This window comes from Pecten maximus, chromosome 3 (assembly GCF_902652985.1).
Source record: "Pecten maximus chromosome 3, xPecMax1.1, whole genome shotgun sequence".
NCBI lineage: Eukaryota > Metazoa > Mollusca > Bivalvia > Pectinida > Pectinidae > Pecten > Pecten maximus.
This window is the reverse complement of record NC_047017.1, coordinates 3,936,701-3,959,995: the sequence shown is the minus strand read 5'-3', so window position 1 is coordinate 3,959,995 and position 23,295 is coordinate 3,936,701. Positions and strand designations below refer to the sequence as shown.

Here is a 23,295-nt window from a genome sequence, read left to right as displayed (position 1 = left end):
TGAAATACCGAAAGTTCCGTGACCTCGGTAGAATTAATGAATTACCGGAAGTTCCGTGACCTTGGTAGAATTAATAAATTACCGGAAGTTCCATGACCTCGGTAGAACTAATGAATTACTGGAAGTTCCGTGACCTCGGTAGAACTAATGAATTACCGGAAGTTTCATGACTCGATAGAACTAATGAAATACCGAAAGTTCGGTGACCTCGGTAGAATTAATGAATTACCGGAAGTTCCGTGACCTCGGTAGAACTAATGAATTATCGGAAGTTTCATGACTCGATAGAACTAATGATTTACCGGAAGTTCAGTGACCATAGAAGATGCCTATGTACTTTATGCTGGACAACACTTTCTACGGTTTGAGTTCCTTCCTACTTATATATACAAAATGGGGTTTCTCTCCCCCCCCCCCCCCCCCCCCCCCCCCCTTTAATTTTAGACACCAAATACGTAATGTACATGTACAATACGTATTGCAGATACTCAGCGAATGAATTTATTACATTTGACAATAAATAATAATACAAAAAAAAAATACATATAAAAATATATAAAACAAAACATCTATAATGCAATGGTAGATATCAGTCATCAATGATGACGGCTTACGTGTTATGAAAGCTACAATCGTTTCAGACGACTTATTTTCGTAATACATGCATAAGGATATCATACATTTAGCTCTGCATGATACAAAAGTAGGAGTAGATTGCGAGCCCATACGAACGTTATCAGTAGACCAATTTCAAGATATATGCCAAAAGTTGTCTCAAACTAGCCCGAGTTTCATCTGGCCCTGACATCAGACTGGTGTTAGGACCAGATGAAACTCGGGCTAGTCTCAGACTAACTGTAGGGCATCAACATCGGTGAATTATTTATTGAAGTCAATGAGTTGAACACAAGTAACATATTTTTCCAGATTTTTTGTTTCTATGCCTACTTTCAGGAATTGAGTTATCTCCCTTTAATATATAATCCGACAACTTAATTAAATCACTCAGATAGATTCTTTATAGGTTGTATATATAATAGTAACACATTTGACGAAGGAAGACAATTTTAGTATAAGCTGCTGAAATTTCTGACTAGGCGATTATAGGTGACGTAGATCGTGAGTTCGAGACCCGGGCCGTTGAGGGCATGGCATTTCTTCCTTCGTCAATAGTGTTACTATGTTATGTTATTCATACATAAAGAAATGTAAAACGAATACGAATGAAAAGTTTGGTAAAAGAAATATTCCTTAAGAAACATCGTGACGTCATTACTACAGACGGGAATCATACTGAAAATAGTCCCAATTTTGAACGAAAGAACCTATATACAAGTGTACAGCGCATGGATATGGAGGGGCACCAAACTGCGCAGTCTGGGGGAGGGAACTAACCAGAAGTCCTCTGGCTGAATTAAAAGTTAGCTGTAAATATATCTATATTTCATTTGGCGTTTCATAATTCCATGACATTAACATTTTGAACACAGAAATACAACACTTTTGCAATATGACGTAAGCCATACCATTTCCCGTCTTTTAATGTTTGGACTTATTTTCAAATACATTTGACTCAACTATTTAACTAACCCCACTATTTCTGTAAAATGACGTCTGATTAATGAAAAGTACTAGTGCAGAAAAAGACATTACAAAAAACTCCACGTATATCTTCGTAGTTTGCACTAGTCTCGTTCAACCAGACCCTTGTTGAGTGCGCATGTCATGCCACACAGAGAATGTGTAGTAATCTTTGCACTTCCATGCATAAACATAAGACCAACATTCACTTCTGTCAGCTACGTATTTGTATAATGGTTCTGTCGTTTCTAAGATATGTGGTAGTTCAATCTGACGTTGCACTCTCCGATTTTGTAATAATCCCACGCACAGCGGCGGTTTCCCTTGCTCAACAGCATGCTTTTTGCTATTGCAGTCCAATTCACGCTAATATTCCTCAGCTCCTTTTTAGTTGTCGGGTACCTTGGTTCCATAAGCCACGATGGATTTAAGATGGCTCAAATTAGTAGTATTCGCAAATCATCTTCTTGATGAATACTGAAATAAGGAAAATATGAAGTTATTATAATAACCCTGTTATCGGTGAATATGATTTATAACTTACCGGAGCGGATTATGGTGATCGCCTTATATTCCGAATGCCCGATAACCCGAAGGCCCAATAGTCCGAAGGCCCGATAGTCCGAAAATAGGTAATATTAAAACTTGGATAAATGGTTATATGCATGTATGAATGGTTTCCTGTTGAGTATAAGATGTGTATCACGAGTATGACAGAATATATATACGAAAAATATGGAATTAAAGACCGAAAGAAAAAAATCTTTGTGCCAAAAAGTGCGTGGATCAGTGATATATATATATGAAATCTTTGACGTCGTGTCCTTGCAACGTTACGCTTCACAGCGGCGCCATTTAGAATGGACTCGTCAACGCAATTTTTGCGTTTTCCAGAGTTGTCGTTTCTTCCCAGTCTGGGGAGTGCGAGACTAACATCTTGATGATGGTGGGCGGTTATAGCGTCAATTTTTGTTGGGGATTCGTTGAATTAACACCGTATGGGAGCGACACTGGATATTGGTACTAAGCGAAGCGGAACAAGTTTTGTCTGTTAACTTCATATCCAGTTTGAACATTCATTTTCTTCTAGATCCATGCTTATTATGTCGTTTCTTTTACATGATTACCCCCATTAACTTAGATTATACATTATTCTTGATGTTAATTCACATTGTCGCTTCATCGAGCTACAGAAGCAGTTCACCAGTTGTTAACATGATCTTTATCTATGAAAGTTTCCTATGAATCATTTGACAATGGATCTGTAATAAACTAATTACCGATTTTTAAAAGGTGATTTAAGTAACAATTTCGAGTAATGCTGACATAAGACAATCAACATTACTATACAACATGTATCGTTATTTACCTATTTTCGGATTATCGGGCCTTCGGAGTATTGGGCTTTCGGACTAACGGGCCTTCGGAATATAAGGGTATCAAAGACCTGCAAATGCCATCCATCACTTGGTTGTTATGAAGTCATAATTACATGTAGCACCATAATTGACGGCGACATTTCATCTGATCGCCAATACAACAAAACTTTGAAAGCGAACATAATATTTTGAGCACTGTACGGAGTTGACCTGTATATGTCTACCATTCAATTTTAAATGCCCTAGTAATACAGTTCGATCGCGTTCGGCACAATTCGGCAAATTCCGCTACTGACGGAATCTGGCGAGGTGTGCTGAATGAGTTCGACCGTTGATTAAATATATCGCTGGTACGATATAGGTTCCTACCTTTTCCAAAAGTAACATGGTTCATTTTTTAATGTCACATAATAAAATACCTACACACAGTTTAAAGTATGTTTCTTACAAAAATACTAAGATTTGAAATTATCGGTTACATCATGCATCTAATAAATAAAATCTTCCTTCTTTTTTTTCCATTTCATATAAGCGTATACCAACACCCTAAAACCCTTATTGTCTTTCCTATGATTTTTCTGAAATTCGAAACATTCAGTTATGATCCATGAGTAGATGACCTTGACCCGTGACCTATAAAACTTAAGCCGAAATCGCTAGTATACAAAATGTATATGAAGTAAAACGATCTTGTTCTAGCACATTACCATTATAATTCACGTGACCATCCTGGTCGTCATCAGCCTCTTGTATAAACTCCATGTAATCTTCTTCCGTAACTGTTTCCCCCCTTTCTTTCATAATCACTTTCAGCTCGTCTGAAGTTAAGAAACCTTTTCTGAACGTGTCAAACAAACCAAAGGCTTCACATAATTGTTTTTCTAATTCACTTGGTGGTAGTAGTTTTTTGCGTTCCTTGATGACGTAATCTCTTAATTCGTTGAATTCTATTTTTCCATTGTCTGAAAATAAAGATAAAAATATACTTTATATAAGGCTACAGAATATTCATATCTGGCTGATAAGGGCACTGTTATTTTTTTTTTTTTTTTTTTTTTTTTTTCCATTGTCGTCGAGAAGAGCCATACACGTGTCGATAAACTGCCATTTTTTCGGGATAAATTGGAGAAAAAGTGTCATTTTTTTCACTGGAACATCAACCAGATACAGACAAAACGTGACTTTTATTTTCTCCAATGGGACATAAAACTTTTATTATCGGTGTTTCCCTGTGCCCGCTCATCAAAACTTATATTACCATAATTGTCCTTGGCTTCGAAGAATACCCAAATCGATAATAAATAAATAATGAATTGATTTGAAATAAGTTTTATTTCCTTCAAGTACAAAGTATCTGTACTGGGATATAGTAACTTCAATACTTCAATAATATATGTACCTGTACAACATTGACAATATACATGTACTCGACTTCCAACCCTCGATCCCTATATGTATGACGTATGCTTTTGACATTTGACATATAAGGACGTGCCATGTTTTGAAGGTGGAGGAAAGCCGGAGTACCCGGAGAAAAACCACCGGCCTACAGTACCTTGCAACTGCCCCACGTAGGTTTCGAACTCGCAACCCAGAGGTGGAGGGCTAGTGATAAAGTGTCGGGACACATTGACCACTCGGCCACCGCAGTCCCATGACGTATGCAGTTTATCCTTACCATCAGTATCTATCTTTTCCAGATCACTTTCCGTCGGATTAAAGCCCAGCTCTCGCATCACGAGCCCCAACTCTCTGGCGTCGAGATAGCCACTGTTGTCTTCGTCGGCCCGTTTGAACGAGTCCATGATCCTCTCTGGAAATTAAGTAAACATTCTGTTCATATGTCATCACTGACAGCAAACTACAAATTTATCAAATACTGTAAACGTAGTTATTTTCGCGGGGGGTTAATTTCGCGATTTAGATATGTAAACTAAACGCGTTCGGGTAATTTTCGCGATCGATCCACATTCGTTTATCGTTCGAGATTACTCAAATTGATATCAAAGCAATACGCATGGGGGAAATTTTCGCGATCAAAAGCGTAAATTTCCCTCTCGCGTAAATTTCCACGTTTACAGTAGACATACATTTTTGTATATCTATTTTATGGAAATATATTAAAAGTGAATTTTAAGAAATATCCATACAATTTATTTTGATTGATTCATCAGAACTAGAATATCCTTTTATGAAGACCGGAGGCTGAATTTAGTTCTCATTGCAATATTCCTCAAAAAGACCAAGTACTTTTAAGATATAGAGAGAAAGGCATGTAAAACTGTACCGCTATATTATGTTTTGTCAGCCAATTTTGGAATAAATCCGCAATTTTGACACATTAGACATCAATTTAAGGACATTAACAATTTTAACACAAGAAGAATCTCGGAGAAATGCAGGACATGTACTTCTTACAAGTTCTACTCACTTTCAAAATCCTCTCCAACATCTAAACGGTCCTGTTGCTGAAAGTTGATTGAAAGGATACCAGTTAAACATGATTTTAACACACACACTATTGTCATATTGTACAATACACTATTGTCATATTGTACAATACACTATTGTCATATTGTATACATACACTATTGTCATATTGTATACATACACTATTGTCATATTGTACAATACACTATTGTCATATTGTATACATACAATATTGTCATATTGTAGACATACACTATTGTCATATTGTATACATACACTATTGTCATATTGTACACATATACTATTGTCATATTGTATACATACACTATTGTCATATTGTACACATACACTATTGTCATATTGTATACATATACTATTGTCATATTGTACACATATACTATTGTCATATTGTACAATACACTATTGTCATATTGTACACATATACTATTGTCATATTGTACACATACACTATTGTCATATTGTACACATATACTATCGTCATATTGTACATATATACTAATATTTACATTTGGATGGCAAAGCCATGATATAAACAAACTAAACAAATTTGCAGTCTATGAGAGTATAACTGACACCCAAAGCGTGACACTATTCTATGCATAACTGACACCCAAATCGTGCATTCAGGTGTTATTCATACGCGACCTGATGTACGGACGGGATCCCCCGGAACTACTTGCAACCAATGTAAACAAATGGCATCTTATCATTGCTCATCATGCTATCGGATAGAGTACGAGACCAGAAAACAAATCTTAAAATGTAAAACGAAAATAAAGGTAAGAATGGTTAACAATCACGAAAATGGAAATAAAACAAGATTTAATAAACACATATGTTGACAGATATTTGTTCCGGGGCCAGAGTGGAAAATCATTACACACCACATTGTTTGCGCGCCACCGCCATCCAGTGTTTGAATGACAAAAATTTTGAAACCCGACACATCATGTTTATGTCAAATCATAAGAACGAGGCTTCTCTCCGGTCGTACAATAGAACAGATTCTTCTTCACAAAAGAAAGCATCAAGTGGTGCATTATCGTGTCTAACGCATCCTAAACTTGAAACAGTCATGGTACCCGTCACAAGCAACGTTGTCGCTGAAGCTCGTCTAACTCCCTCGGCCACTGTCACTTCTCTCATTGGTCGTATCCCTGACACCGGTGCTGTTGTAGCTACTATAAACTGTAATGCTGTTTCCATGCAATCAAAGAACATGTTTACACCTGTTTTTTTGGCGAATTCCACTTTCTCCCACTGCACATTCAACTTTCATAGCTAAACTCTGTCAATGCTGTCAGCCGTTGCGTGCGCGTGGTGACGGGTGAAATTTCCATCCGCATAATTGTTCCGGATGGTAAATTTTTAAAACAAAATCCGAAATCGTTAACAAACTGAATAATTCATCCGTATATTCTGAAATACTGACTACCAATATTATTGATATTGTTATTAAAATATCTGATGATGTTTTCAGTATTTTTTTAATTATTTCCACGCACTCTTTTTTTTTTTTTTTTTTGCCAATCAGCACGTGAATCACAATAGGCTGTTCAATTTGTTGACCTCTGACAATGGAAACGTCGGTAAAAGTAAGATTTTAAATTATAATGAAAATTAAAGTTGAAATCGAAAAGAAACTAATATAGAAAACGTAAATATAAGCATTAAACTGTCTTTTTATGGATTATATGGTCTATATAGATGCCAGAGCTTTGCAGACAATCATTTCATAATGCGCTAGCGCGCATTATGAAGATTGTCTGCAAAGCTCTGGCATCTATATAGACCATATAATCCATAAAAAGACAGTTTAATGCTTAAATATTTACATTTGGATGGCAAAGCCATGATATAAACAAACTAAACAAATTTGCAGTCTATGAGAGTATAACTGACACCCAAAGCGTGACACCATTCTATGCATAACTGACACCCAAATCGTGCATTCGGGTGTTATTCATACGCGACCGGATCCCCCGGAACTACTTGCAACCAATGTAAACAAATGGCATCTTATCATTGCTCATCATGCTATCGGATAGAGTACGAGACCAGAAAACAAATCTTAAAATGTAAAACGAAAATAAAGGTAAGAATGGTTAACAATCACGAAAATGGAAATAAAACAAGATTTAATAAACACATATGTTGACAGATATTTGTTCCGGGGCCAGAGTGGAAAATCATTACACACCACATTGTTTGCGCGCCACCGCCATCCAGTGTTTGAATGACAAAAATTTTGAAACCCGACACATCATGTTTATGTCAAATCATAAGAACGAGGCTTCTCTCCGGTCGTATAATAGAACAGTTTCTTCTTCACAAAAGAAAGCATCAAGTGGTGCATTATCGTGTCTAACGCATCCTAAACTTGAAACAGCCATGGTACCCGTCACAAGCAACGTTGTCGCTGAAGCTCGTCTAACTCCCTCGGCCACTGTCACTTCTCACATTGGTCGTATCCCTGACACCGGTGCTGTTGTAGCTACTATAAACTGTAATCAGGTTTCCATGCAATCAAAGAACATGTTTACATCTGGTTTTTTGGCGAATTCCACTTTCTCCCACTGCACATTCAACTTTCATAGCTAAACTCTGTCAATGCTGTCAGCCGTTGCGTGCGCGTGGTGACGGGTGAAATTTCCATCCGCATAATTGTTCCGGATGGTAAATTAAAAAAAAAATCCGAAATCGTTAATAAACTGAATAATTCATCCGTATATTCTGAAATACTGACTACCAATATTATTGATATTGTTATTAAAATATCTGATGATGTTTTCAGTATTTTTTTAATTATTTCCATGCACTATTTTTTTTTATTTTTTTTTGCCAATCAGCACGTGAATCACAATAGGCTGTTCAATTTGTTGACCTCTGACAACGGAAACGTCGGTAAAAGTCAGATTTCAAATTATAATGAAAATTAAAGTTGAAATCGAAAAGAAACTAATATAGAAAACGTAAATATAAGCATTAAACTGTCTTTTTATGGATTATATGGTCTATATAGATGCCAGAGCTTTGCAGACAATCATTTCATAATGCGCTAGCGCGCATTATGAAGATTGTCTGCAAAGCTCTGGCATCTATATAGACCATATAATCCATAAAAAGACAGTTTAATGCTTAATTGTCATATTGTAAGCATACACTATTGTCATATTTTATAATACACTATTGTAATATTGTATACACACATTATTGTCATACTGTACACAAACACTATTGTCATATGGTATACATATAATATTGTCATATTCTACACATATCATATCAGGATATTTGGCACCGTCTTCATTTTGTACACATATACGTTTTTTGTATATAAAAAAAATGTATTGCCACATTTCCGAAATGAACAATTCTGAAATATTATTCGGTCGGCACCGGCAGATTTCTAAACACACTGGTACACAACAAATGTGTACATACTTAAAGTTCAGAATGTTCTGCTCGCATTGATAAAAAAGAGGAATGTCGAAAGCTAGACCTCTCATTGAATTGATCATTTTTCATCATATTAGTACTGTAGCCTTACCCAATGTAAACTCCACTACATAATCTTACCATTTTGATCCGGTGTGAGGCAAGGACCTATACCACCGTCGCCGTCGTATTTGTTGTGAACGAGAACCGCTATGACAGTACGTATATACAATATACAATGTAGATATAATCGAAGGCCATAGTAAGACAAATAAATGGTATTCGTGCTCATTAAGGCTTTTAAATATTACTTGGATACTCAGTACGATAAAGTCTTGTCAGCTTTAAAATAAGGACAACGTTTATCAGTAAAGAGATGCGATTGAAAAAACTCAATAGAAAACAAATTTATCATATGTCACAAAATGATTCAAAATATACATCGGCAGGTATTTATTAAAATTTACATGTTCACACTCAGACATCTGAAAATGAATTTAAAATTTTGACACAACATCGCCAGCAAACTGAAGGGTAAGGATGAAATCACAGCTTTACTGCAAATTGAAAAGGAAAACAGATTTCTCATCAAGATAAATACGTTTTAGAAAGAATTGTGGGCTGATGGGGGAGACTCGTTTCAAGGGTAGGTAATTTCTGGAAGGTAAAAACAGAAACACGTTTACATGTGTGATGGTGTAAGTGTGTGTGTGTTTTTTGTTTTTTGTTTTTTGTTTTGTTTTTGTTGTTGTTGTTTTTTTTTTAATTGAATAAGTTTGTTTCTTTAGTCTGGACCGCTTCGGTTGTTTTTGATAAATCATGCAAAAGTTACGACAATCGGTGAAAATACATGTAGAAATGTTTGGTGTATAGCTTCTCAAAAATAAATTTGCGCAAGGTTGACGTTTGTATTTCAATATTCGAGATATATGACAAGTAAACAAACAATTATTGGTGTATGGCCTCATTCTTGTGTCGTATCCAAATTCTGTCTGTTCTGGTCTGTTGGATCCAAAGAGAAATTTAAATTCTTCGTGTGGCCTACTCAACTCGACTATATCTTATATACATATCCGATCATCTTGTTAGTTTGATGGTATCGTGAATGATTAATGACAGTTCCAAACAAAATCTCTCGAGTGTAAACAATACAATGTTAAAAACGCCTATTTTGTTTTTAATGATTGAAAATGTCGCCCGGATTAATTAAAGATATATTTAGCGGACCCGTAAAGTAATCGTTTCCAAATATTACACACGACCAGTCCGTGACGTAGTTATATACGTACAATGATCTATAAATAGAAATATCTATTGTATAATAGTTAATCTCACACAACACGTGTGACACGTGAACGAAACAACCTTTCCTATGACGTCACAGAAACTATTTGTAGATGGTTTAATGTCTTCTGTTCCTCAATGACAGTCGTGTAAACTGATTTTTTAAACTGATTTAGAGATCATTATAACATATATTGCTTCTTTGTGTCCTGTATAGAGAACATCATTATGCATATATTTAATACATTCATTTATATTGTTTTTAAGACGGACTTGGATCGGAATGTAATTATATGAAATTAACGCGACCCTACCATCCTTGGATCCATCAGTAAAATCAACGTTTTAGGAAATTTTTTAATTGTACGATATCGTGTCCATAATAAGGGTCAAATGAAATAACAGATCGCTGTTTCACTTTCATACTGTAACCTAAAACATCCTTATCAGCGGAGCTTCAAATATCTTTCTGCTGTCTCTCCCTCGTGGTCATATTGTCACTCCCTCGTCGTCATGTCGTCACTCCCTCGTCGTCATGTCGTCACTCTCTCGTCGTCATGTCATCACTCCCTCATCGTCATGTCGTCACTCCCTCGTCGTCATGTCGTCACTCCCTCGTCGTCATATCGTCACTCCCTCGTCGTCATATCGTCACTCCCTCGTCGTCATATCGTCACTCCCTCGTCGTCATGTCGTCACTCCCTCGTCGTCATGTCGTCACTCCCTCGTCGTCATATCGTCACTCCCTCGTCGTCATGTCGTCACTCCCTCGTCGTCATGTCGTCACTCCCTCGTCGTCATATCGTCACTTCCTCCTTGTCACTCCCTCGTCGTCATGTCATCACTCCCTCGTCGTCATGTCATCACTCCCTCGTCGTCATATCGTCACTCCCTCGTCGTCATGTCATCACTCCCTCATCGTCATGTTGTCACTCCCTCGTCGTCATATCGTCACTTCCTCCTTGTCACTCCCTCGTCGTCATGTTGTCACTCCCTCGACGTCATATCGTCACTCCCTCGTCGTCATGTCGTCACTCCCTCGTCGTCATATCGTCACTCCCTCGTCGTCATGTTGTCACTCCCTCGTCGTCATGTCGTCACTCCCTCGTCGTCATATCGTCATTCCCTCGTCGTCATGTCGTCACTTCCTCGTCGTCATGTTGTCACTCCGTCACTCCCTCGTCGTCATGTCGTCATTCCCTCGTCGTCATGTTGTCATTCCCTCGTTGTCATGCTGTCACTCCCTCGTCGTCATGTTGTCACTCCCTCGTCTTCATATTGTCACTCACTTGTCGTCATGTTGTCACTCTCTCGTCGTCATATCGGCACTCCTTCGTCGTCATGTCGTCACTCCCTCGTCGTCATGTTGTCACTCCCTCGTCGTCATGTCGTCATTCCCTCGTCGTCATGTCGTCATTCCCTCGTCGTCATGTTGTCACTCCCTCGTCGTCATGTCGTCACTCTCTCGTCGTCATGTCGTCACTGCCTTGTCATCATATCGTCACTCCCTCGTCGTCATATCGTCATTCCCTCGTCGTCATGTTGTCATTCCCTCGTCGTCATATCGTCACTCCCTCGTCGTCATGTCGTCATTCCCTCGTCGTCATATCGTCACTTCCTCGTCATCATATCGTCACTCCCTCGTCGTCATGTCGTCACTCCCTCGTCGTCATATCGTCACTCCCTCGTCGTCATATCGTCACTTCCTCGTCATCATATCGTCACTCCCTCGTCGTCATGTCGTCACTCCCTCGTCGTCATATCGTCACTCCCTCGTCGTCATGTTGTTGCTCCCTCGTCGTCATATCGTCACTCCCTCGTCGTCATGTTGTCACTCCCTCGTCGTCATGTCGTCACTCCCTCGTCGTCATATCGTCAGTCCCTCGTCGTCATGTTGTCACTCCGTCACTCCCTCGTCGTCATGTTGTCACTCCGTCACTCCCTCGTCGTCATGTCGTCATTCCCTCGTCGTCATGTTGTCATTCCCTCGTTGTCATGTTGTCACTCCCTCGTCGTCATGTTGTCACTCCCTCGTCTTCATATTGTCACTCACTTGTCGTCATGTTGTCACTCTCTCGTCGTCATATCGGCACTCCTTCGTCGTCATGTCGTCACTCCCTCGTCGTCATGTTGTCATTCCCTCGTCGTCATGTCGTCATTCCCTCGTCGTCATGTCGTCATTCCCTCGTCGTCATGTTGTCATTCCCTCGTTGTCATGCTGTCACTCCCTCGTCGTCATGTCGTCACTCCCTCGTCGTCATGTTGTCACTCCCTCGTCGTCATATTGTCACTCACTTGTCGTCATATCGTCACTCCCTCGTCGTCATATTGTCACTCACTTGTCGTCATATCGTCACTTCCTCCACGTCATGTTGTCACTTCTTCGACGTCATGTTGTCTCTCCGTCGTTGTCATGTTGTCATTCCCTCGTCGTCACATCATCACTCCCTCGTCGTCATATTCTCACTACCTCCTATATATATAGCTATTGTGAAAGTTAGCCCTTCCCGGGGGGAACGTGCTACCCTGGGTGCCATGAAATTTATAACTTTGGTTACGAAGGTAGATTCCCTTATATCCGTGTAGAGTATTTGATTCTGCCACATCTTGTTACTGACAGAAGAATATTGTATTTTTGAATTTTCAGTCTATTTGGCTTTTTTGTTTTGTCCCTGGAGGGTTGACCATATAATCTACACTTTTGATTGACCGTTGTCTTAGAATGGTTTATGCAAAATTTCATTAATATTGGCTCCTGAAAATGCAAAGATGTAAACGAATAACGACGACGATCGACGGACGACGGACGACGACGGACGAACACGAATAAGAAAAGCAATATAAGTAGCTAATGACGAATAAATGAGGGTAAATGAGTGTTCGACATTTTACACTGTCCTGATAAGTTTTGTGGACGCACTGTTTGAGTTCATGTCACGTTCCTGTCCCGCCCAAAGATTAGATAGATACAATTACACTCCGATCACATGGATCGAACACATTTAAATAAAACAAAACGTACACTATTTTCTACGATATGTAGTGTATATGATCGAGAGATGAGCGCATAATTAAATTCAAATCACCCCCTCCGCTAGGGATCGAACCCGATACATCAGACTTGCTAGTCGTTCTCTCGACCGATCAAGATATTAAAGAGATTTCTCTAGCCGATCGGTATATTGCGGCAACCATCATTTAATCATTTCGGAATAAAAGTCTGAAATCATGGCACTGGGAAATATGTGTCAAACGTGTAATGATTCCTTTCTATAAAACATTAATTCTTTATAGGTTCTAGATTCATTCGGAACAATATATGCTTTCATATATAAAACTGTAAGTCATCAAGTATTCTCAGTTCACAACATTGCTTAACACGGTTATATTCCAAAATGATGGAATCTTTTCTCTGGGATATGAGGGACGATTGAGTCTTTTAGAATTCAATCTGTCTCACTTTAGCAGAGGTTTTGTTACCGACATTGTTACCATTTTACAAAAATACAATTTGTAATATTTTCTCCATGATTTTTTGACGTCACAATACGACAATTGACGTTGCGTATTGATTTTGAGAAAAAGAATCCCATTTAAAACCAGTAAAATTGTACATAAAACATGTTTTAAATTAGAAAATCATTTTCAAAAATTAATTATAAGCGTTACTATTATAATACTAGTATGTGTGTGTCTGTCGGTGTGAGGGTGAGTGTGTGTGTGTATAACTATGTAAGTGTTCATCATGAGCCTGTAAGCCTGGATGCATTTTCTTTTCTTTCAATATTGTTTGAGATGTACGTGTGTTGTGTTTTGTTTCTTTAACTATTTAGAGGAAACAGAGGAAAGAAGCGATTTATATGATACGAGTGACATATCAAGCTAAATGTATGTAAAGATATTAAGCCATGTAACATTAAAATGATTGAAATATTAAAAAAAAAAATTAAAAAAAAAAAAAAAAACATTGCTTAAAATAGTTTTCTGGAGTAGTCTCCCTCTCATTACTTCCCTTCATGTGATCGTATTTGTTAGATTTTTGTGGAGCATCATTTGATTGCGAATACTACTGAACTATATTTTCGATAAATCCAATTGAGTTTCCATATTTGTGAAGAGTATGTTTAAGTCCAAAATCCCCTAGACTTTCTGCTTTCATTTTTCAATTGTTGCCTTAAAGTGTAGCACATACGTATAAGACTAATATGGTAATTATGAGCTTCTAAAGATTATAAAGTTAATTAAAATCCCAGAATTTGGCCCCTATCAAATATGTTATAATCCCGTATTCCTGTCAACTTCATTTCCAGAGATCAATATTTCTTGATAAGCATGTTTTTTTTATTCTTTTTAAACTCTGACTAAATAAAGTACAGTTACTTATAAATGTACTAGTTCCAAGTTGACAAAGGATATATGCAAATTGAGTTTTTGTATATATATCTCATATTACTCGCAACGCATGTATATACAGTCATAAAGTACCAGTCATTCAGTTCAAATAATTGATTTACTTATTCGGGGCCATTGGCGGGTCAAGGTCAGTCCGAGGTCACGATTTCTTTACAATATACAATTAAACATTTCATTACATATTGATATAATTACAAAATGTACATGGTAATTTGATAGCGTAAAAACAAACAAAAGAATAAGTAATTATCTTCTGTAGTATATAATTTTAATGTCCATAATGGCAGGTCCGTCCCCCTTGGTTCTTATATCTGTTTAACATAGTTAGATAACTATGAATGAGATCAAAGAGTAATAATTAATAATACAATTTGGCCGTAAATCAAACTATTTTTTTTAACCAATTTTCAGCTATAAATCATGATCTGGACACTTAAAATGTACATGTATTAAATATGAAGCGATAATCATACTTGTATAATCATACTGTAAGCAGTCTGTACAACTATCGATGATCTCACACAGGGAATAATATTGTTAAAATTATAATATAATAATAAAATAAGGAATCTGCTCTTAAAACAATAACTAAGATATGCTACAAGTTGAAATAAATATAATTTAACCAATGCTATGAATAAGGAATCTTTCTTAAAACAATTACTAAGATATGATACAAGTTGAAATAAATACAATTTAACAAATGCTGTGTCTTTGAGTCAAATTTATATCACAGGGACTTGACACAAATTAAAACCCAAGGGTCCGTATGTATATGTATATTGTACAGGTATAAACGGACCCTTGGGTTTTAAATTAAGCTGTTTGCCAAGCCCCTGTGATTTTTATGGTACAATAAATATGGCTTGTATTAATTAATATGCTGTGTTGTACTGACTAGAAATACATGGCAGATTCCGTTTGGTCACTACCAACAGATGATCCGGTCCAGTCCCGATATTTCGTATTCTTAATTAAAAAGATTTATTTAACCTGGTATAAAGACTATTAAAGCTTTTCCGTGGCGTTAATATGCCAAGGAAGTCTGTCTTTTCCACTATTTTAACGAACAATGCAATTTTGAATTCAAGAAATTGATTTAATTTGTTAAAGTTGACAGGTGAACAGGGGAAAATTGTAGAGAATTCAGATAAAGATCAAGCAAAGAAAGAAATGTAACTAACTGCCGATTTCCTGGGCGGGTCGCGTGACCGTCACCGCTATGATTACGACCCCTATCGGCAGATTATCGGCCCTGATTAAGCAGGTGCCAGACGACATCTCTCGGTTGTCTTTAGCCTCAATTTAATTAAGAAAGAGATACGTTATCAGTCAACGAAGGGTCGTTAGCTTAAGGTTCACCAGGAGCCAGCAATTTGGTAACGATGTTTATTTGGGCCGCAAGATTTTCTCTCTGCCTACCCTATGTAATTAAAGTAATTTGTAAAATGCCTGGTACATTGTCTCCCGGGGATAATGTGTCATTCGGAGTCTGCCTGGTGTCATCATTAGAACAATGGCCAACATTTGTGGTGACTCAAAAAAATTGGAACCACGCGGGTGTCGTTCGAGTTACCTCCCCTCCGACACTGAGACGAACTGCATATAACACAAATGGCATTAGAGGAGAATTATCTTCGAAATAATACATGTATATAGATTGCTATGGATGTGTGTATTACAATAGATGAACTTATGCATATATGTGCCAGAGCCAAAAATACCTACTTACTTATTTTTTCTTTATTTTAAAAGTTGTTTTTTGGTTATATTAATCGTACATACAAGTGGAATATACATACAGTTTGAAATGTCGTCATTTGAGACGAAAGGACGAAATGGCACACATCAGCCAATGGTCAGTAAACACAAAACGAAAAAAATGTTTCGAAAACAATTACGAACTTTTAATTATTATAGAAAGGCTGAACAAACCTCTGATGTTACGTCTTATGACGAAGGTGACAAGATATGGTGGGGTCACACAACAGCTAAGGTCATATGACGACGGTGTCTACAGATGATGGGGTCACACAACATCTAAGGTCATATGACGACGGTGTCTACAGATGATGGGGTCACACAACAGCTAAGGCCATATGACGACGGTGTATACAGATGATGGGGTCACACAACAGCTAAGGTCATATGACGGCGGTGTCTACAGATGATGGGGACACTCAACAGCTAAGGTCATATGACGACGGTGTCTACAGTTGATGGGGTCACACAACAGCTAAGGTCATGACAACGGTGTATACAGATGATGGGGTCACACAACAGTTAAGGTCATATGACGACGGTGTCTACAGATGATGGGGACACTCATGCAACAGCTAAGGTCATATGACGACGGTATCTACAGATGATGGGGTCACACAACAGCTAAGGTCATATGACGACGGTGTCTACAGATGATGGGGTCACACAACAGTTAAGGTCATATGACGACGGTGTCTACAGATGATGGGGACACTCAACAGCTAAGGTCATATGACGACGGTATCTACAGATGATGGGGTCACACAACAGCTAATGTCATATGACGGCGGTGTCTACAGATGATGGGGACACTCAACAGCTAAGGTCATATGACGACGGTGTCTACATATGATGGGGTCACACAACAGCTAACGTCATATGACGACGGTGTCTACAGATGATGGGGTCACACAACAGCTATAAGGTCATATGACGACGGTGTCTACAGATGATGGGGTCACACAACAGCTAAGGTCATATGACGACGGTGTCTACAGATGATGGGGTCACACAACAGCTAAGGTCACATGTCGGCGGTGTCTACAGATGATGGGGTCACACAACAGCCAAGGTCATGACAACGGTGTATACAGATGATGGGGTCACACAACAGTTAAGGTCATATGACGACGGTGTCTACAGATGATGGAGTCACACAACAGATAAGGTCATATGACGACGGTGTCTACAGATGATGGGGCCACACAACAGCTAAGGTCTTATGACGACGGTGTCTACAGATGATGGAGTCATACAACAGCTAAGGTCATATGACGACGGCGTCTACAGATGATGGAGTCATACAACAGCTAAGGTCATATGACGACGGTGTCTACAGATGATGGGGTCACAAAACAGATAAGGTCATATGACGACGGTGTCAACAGATGATGGAGTCACACAACAGCTAAGGTCATATGACGACGGTGTCAACAGATGATGGAGTCACACAACTGCTAATGTCATATGACGACGGTGTCTATAGATGATGGGGTCACACAACAGCTAAGGTCTTATGACGACGGTGTCTACAGATGATGGGGTCACACAACAGCTAAGGTCTTATGACGACGGTGTCAACAGATGATGGAGTCACACAACAGCTAAGGTCATATGACGGCGGTGTCTACAGATGATGGGGACACTCAACAGCTAAGGTCATATGACGACGGTGTCTACAGATGATGGGGTCACACAACAGATAAGGTCATATGACGACGGTGTCTTGAGATGATGTGGTCACACAACAGATAAGGTCATATGACAACGGTGTCTATAGATGATGGGGTCACATAACAGCTAATGTCATATGACGACAGTGTCAACAAATGGTGGGGTCACACAACAGCTAATGTCATATGACGACGGTATCTACATATGATGGGGCCACACAACAGCTAAGGTCATATGACGACGGTGTCTATAGATGATGGGGCCACACAACCGCTAAGGTCATATGACGACGGTATCTACATATGATGGGGCCACACAACAGATAAGGTTATATGACGACGGTGTCTGCAGATGATGGAGTCATACAACAGCTAAGGTCATATGACGATGGTGTCTTAAGATGATGGGGTCAAATAACAGATTAAGTCACATGACGACGGTGATGAAGCCCTGATTACAAAACTTGGAATTCGTCTATTCTTCGTTCAACCAGACTCGTCTTTACTGCGCATGCTATGCCACACAGTGGCATTGATTGCGTAGTAATCAAGCGTGTGGTTGATCAAGACTAGACTTGTTCTCGCCTTACAATGCACACTGGTTTCTGACCCAAGTATCGCTACTGTCCACCAGGGCGCCACTCCGCACAATCTTCCTACAAAGTGTTTACGTATTTACCTTGAGGTATGGTATCAAATTTATGAACGCCGTAATCTCAGAGTGACACTTTTAATGTGGTCACGTGACCATAACCTCTGTATAAAATTGGGAAACAATTTATTACAATTTTGGTACGTGTTTATAGGAGTAGTATTCTAAACATAACACAACAGACATACGGATTTAAGAGCATCGGAAATACAACCCCAGTGGTAGTTTTGCTAGTTTATATCTAGATCGCGGACTGTCCTGGACTTTTGTTGTTGTGCTATTGGGCAAGACACTTACTCTTCTCGTTGTAGCATACAACAGACCTTTCGTATTTGTTACTTGTGGTAGCCTCAAGCTACTACATGAAAAATCTGACTCGAAATGATCTTGGCTCGTCATGGGGCGAAAACTTAGCAAACAGCAAGGGTTTTCGAAGAAGAATGGTTCCGCTTATGAAAACATGTTTGTGTTGGCTTATTGGCCGAACCAACTGAGTATGATTGAACCAGGAAGAGCAAAATGCATACTAAAATTAGGGCCTAAATCGGGCCTTGATATCCGGAGTACATCGCTTTACTTGTCAATAATTTGACCCCTAAACACACCCGGCCACTTTGTCAGGTCATGGCGTCGTACGTATGCATAATACTCCGAATACGATTTGTAAAAAATCTACATGGAGCGGTTAATTTATGTTTTCTCTACATCTCCCCAGCTGGTGCTTTATCTTGTTTAACAATGGACTTAACCTGGGTTTAACATATCTCGCATGAAGTACGAGTGTTACATTATCGAGAATATAAATTACTTGACAGTTCATCCGATACTGTCATTATACCCGTAAGTGTAGCATTAGATCCCAACCTGACGCTGTAGAATACTATTCACGGGGACCTTGTATCGCCTCCTCGCTCTCCGTGACTTACGGAGTAGAATTACCTCGAGGGGAACTCGAGCCTCGGTACCTTTCAGCCAGCCGAGGGAGAAGAATGTCACAATTACTACGGGATATTGAAAGTCGTATAGAGGATTCCACGTTCATAGTGAACTTGTGACTCATTATGGCTAGCACGTGTTGAGCCAAGCATCAACAGCTTCATGTCCAAGTCATTTTAATATAAATAGAATATTTATTGTTGAAATTTAGTAAAATCTCCCATGACAAATATGACAGCAGGTGTCTGAGTCATATATCAAAATAAAATGAAAATTATGTTTAAGGGGGGGTGGGGGGTTTAATGTTGATAATTTACTGTAAAACATCGTTTTAGTTAAATTTGGATGAAGGTTATCTTTGACAGGTTCATACGATATTTCTCTTCCCTTTATCATCAGTCTTAGTCTGTTTTTTCTTTGTTCTGCATCGTACTCTAAAATAAGCACACGATAAATTTTACGTGAAACACAGATAATGTTCAAGGTTAAACTCATTTTTCAGGTATATAGAGTTATATATTGTCAGAAAGAAACTTTTTCCATGAATGCGACATGAGATATGTATTTTCTTTTTATCAATAAATAAGAGGAAAATGAATTACGTATACTGCAGAAAGTGAGGTAAATGATAATATATTAACCTGCTCTTTCTAAAAATAGCAGTATGAAGTTAATAAATTAATTGTTATCGCACACATTAGTGTGTCTCAGTCAACCCAGGTTTAATAAGTGTAATTGTCTTAATTATCATAATGTATTCATTAGAAAACGATATCAAATTGTTTTCGACAAGGAAATTTTAGCCTAGCGCGATGAAATTCAAATATAGATTCAATTCAGTAAGTAAAATTGTGACAGTTATTACTGAAAATAAGCTATTTAGATAGCTTTTAGTCAACCAGACAACGAATTAGAATATTTATTTGGTGTGGTTTGTTTTTGTTTGAGGTCCTATTAACAACCAGAGTCATTTCAGGACGTGTCAAGTTTTAGAGGTGGAGGAAAGCCGGAGTACCCGGAGAAAAACCACCGGCCTACGGTCAGTACCTGGCAACTGCCCCACGTAGGTTTCGAACTCGCAACCTAGAGGTGGAGGGCTAGTGATAAAGTGTCGGGACACCTAAACCACTCTGCCACCGCGGCCCCTTTAAAATATAAAACTCTATCTTTCCGAAAATATAATTATACAACGATTATTATTATTTTTGGTTTTAGTTTTCATTTGTACATCAGAGATGCCTCCGATTTGGATTGCGAAGTCCCAGGTACCATGCAGATACTTCGCGATTTTGGATATCTGCAGCCATTTTCTCAGAGACAGAGGAAAAATCCCGATCATAGAGATGCTTAAATTGAGGGGAGGGGTCATTATTTTCAAATTATACGAAGGGATATGTCATTATTTGATTCAGGCAGCAAGAAAACAGTAAAAAATACCTGCTTACACTTAAATCAAGAAAGTAATGGTCAGCCATCACTTCCAATGGTCATGGTTTACCATAAACTCCCAGACTGGATATTGGCGCATTGGACCTCGTCATCCTCCCCCGTAGATTTAGGATCGCAATTGAGCTGTTTCACAAGAGTTCAAACTGACGACCCCTCAGAATTTACAATGACGAGACAATAAGAAAAGGTGTATATACTGTATAGGTAACTCATCACTTTAAAGAAATTCTCACGATTAAAACCCTCTGTTTTTAAACAATGACGTTAGTTCTTCGAAAACATGCAGGATAACAGATTTCGGAACTATGATAAGGTTATTGGATACTTTCAATTATGATGACTCGATTTAATGACGTAACATGTATTCTGACGTCACACAAGAGCGATTACGGAAATGGAAATGCCGTCCTATGTTGAAAGTTTTATCAATTTGAGAATATGCTGTTTTTATGAATGATTTCAAAAAAAGTCTAGCTTATGTGATAAACAGAATCTTACATTCGTACTGTATCTATTATATATGAGACTTATAAAGTGATGTCTGAGAATTTGTCATAATAGTGAACCTCTTGCGAGTTTCTAAGAAGATCATCTTTGTATTTATGCGATTACTGTTGGCAATTTTGAAATTTTAAGGAGAAAACAAAAAAACCCCGTTTATTATCGGGATTAATGGAAATCAAATAATTCGAATGAAAGAAACACAATATTCACAACACGCACGTGCATGTAACTTCTATTTACATGGGTAGTTTTATACTGATTTGTTATTGCTTAATATTTATGTTGCGGACAGACAGATAAGATCCTTGAATATTTCAAATTTTCCTTTTTGAGATCATATGCAGGGACACTTCTAACAAGCGATGTCGACACAACATCTAACGGCGAGGATCATTCAGTACACGCGTAATATATGCATAAATCATAAAAAAGCGATACCCCCACTGCTATGAAATTATGGAAAATAAGCTTTTGATAAAAATCTTATCTTTCACTCTAACGTTATCTGCAAATTATATATATCTGAATAACACGGGTAATACCTGTCGCCATGAAGCACACACTATGTGTTACGTTGAAGATACATTTCGGAATATATTCATATCTTATGTGAAGTATCGGGTCGGGATTTGATCTATCATACAGATATTTTCAGATGTTGATGTAAAAGGGTGCTCTAGAGCTCCTTAATATAGAGACAGCTTTATGATATGCACATAATAATTTTCTGAACTTATCTTGTTATGAACAAGTCGAATGCACAGTTTTTCAGACAACAAAGTTATCAAAAACGAAGAATCTAAATTCAAAATCTGATGTGATATTTTTTTTTCTTTATATGAGATAGATTATATTTGCATTATATATATGCAATATATTCGCAGTTAAGTCTCCGATTGATTGTGAAGTATGAAGTTTATGAGAATTTTGTTAAAATATTTTGCACCAGGGTTGTTTCAGGTGCATTTATGAACCGACAAGTTCCAACTAGACGCACTGTCGTCTGCTCTTTTCATAACTCCCGCCATCTTTTTATTCAATTCGGTGACGATTTCATTCAGTTGCTACAATATTTGTCTATACAAAATATCGATTGTTATGTGAGAAACTTCGTGGTTACTCCATGAAATATCTTAATTTTATATAGAACCTATGTCCATTTTGAAGAACGCGGACGTTTTAATAAAATTGAAATGTATCTGCCATATCTCTATGGCGATGTGCGGTAAAGATTCATTCATTTAGCATTTTTGAGAATATATTTTTGAATATGAACTTTGCCATTGTTATTGTTAAATAGATCAATTTTAATCCTTAAATTTTGGTTCTACGAAGTGCCGAAACGCAGAAATAAATTTGAGTCAAATCCTGAAAATGTCATGATCTCGAAATAAGCACCAGGGAAGAGAAACAGGAAACAACAGGGATATCAACGAGAACTGGGCCTTAGCGATAACACAAAGAGCAGGTATGATGTGAAATGTAGCAAATTTTATTAAGTCTGAGATAGATTCGAGGTACATTATATATAAAAACTTAGCTCTAACACAAATCACAATTTCATATTCATAACAGAGATTCTAATGCGATATTCACGTGACATTTTTTTCGTTTGTTGTTGTTGTTGTTGTTTTTTTTTAATCCTAATACAAATCAAAATCATATTTATAATACGATGTCTTATTTTTAACAGAATATCCCAGGTAATCGTACAATATGCTTTATCTGTTATGTTTACTTAGTAAAATTATTTCTGTATATCTGCATAATGCAT

At 37.9% G+C, this 23,295-nt stretch overlaps 1 protein-coding gene across 1 annotated transcript; it reads right to left on the bottom strand.

Moving 5' to 3' along the window:
* Positions 1-556: 556 nt before the first annotated feature.
* On the bottom strand, positions 557-9,083 carry LOC117322975 (putative calmodulin-3). The gene is made up of 5 exons (XM_033877946.1): positions 8,991-9,083; positions 5,392-5,428; positions 4,639-4,773; positions 3,668-3,922; positions 557-2,058 (listed from the first exon to the last, which is right to left on the bottom strand). Exons 1-5 carry the CDS (start codon positions 8,991-8,993, stop codon positions 2,024-2,026), a joined length of 465 nt encoding a protein of 154 aa, XP_033733837.1. The 5' UTR covers positions 8,994-9,083; the 3' UTR covers positions 557-2,023.
* Between the last annotated feature and the right edge of the window lie 14,212 nt (positions 9,084-23,295).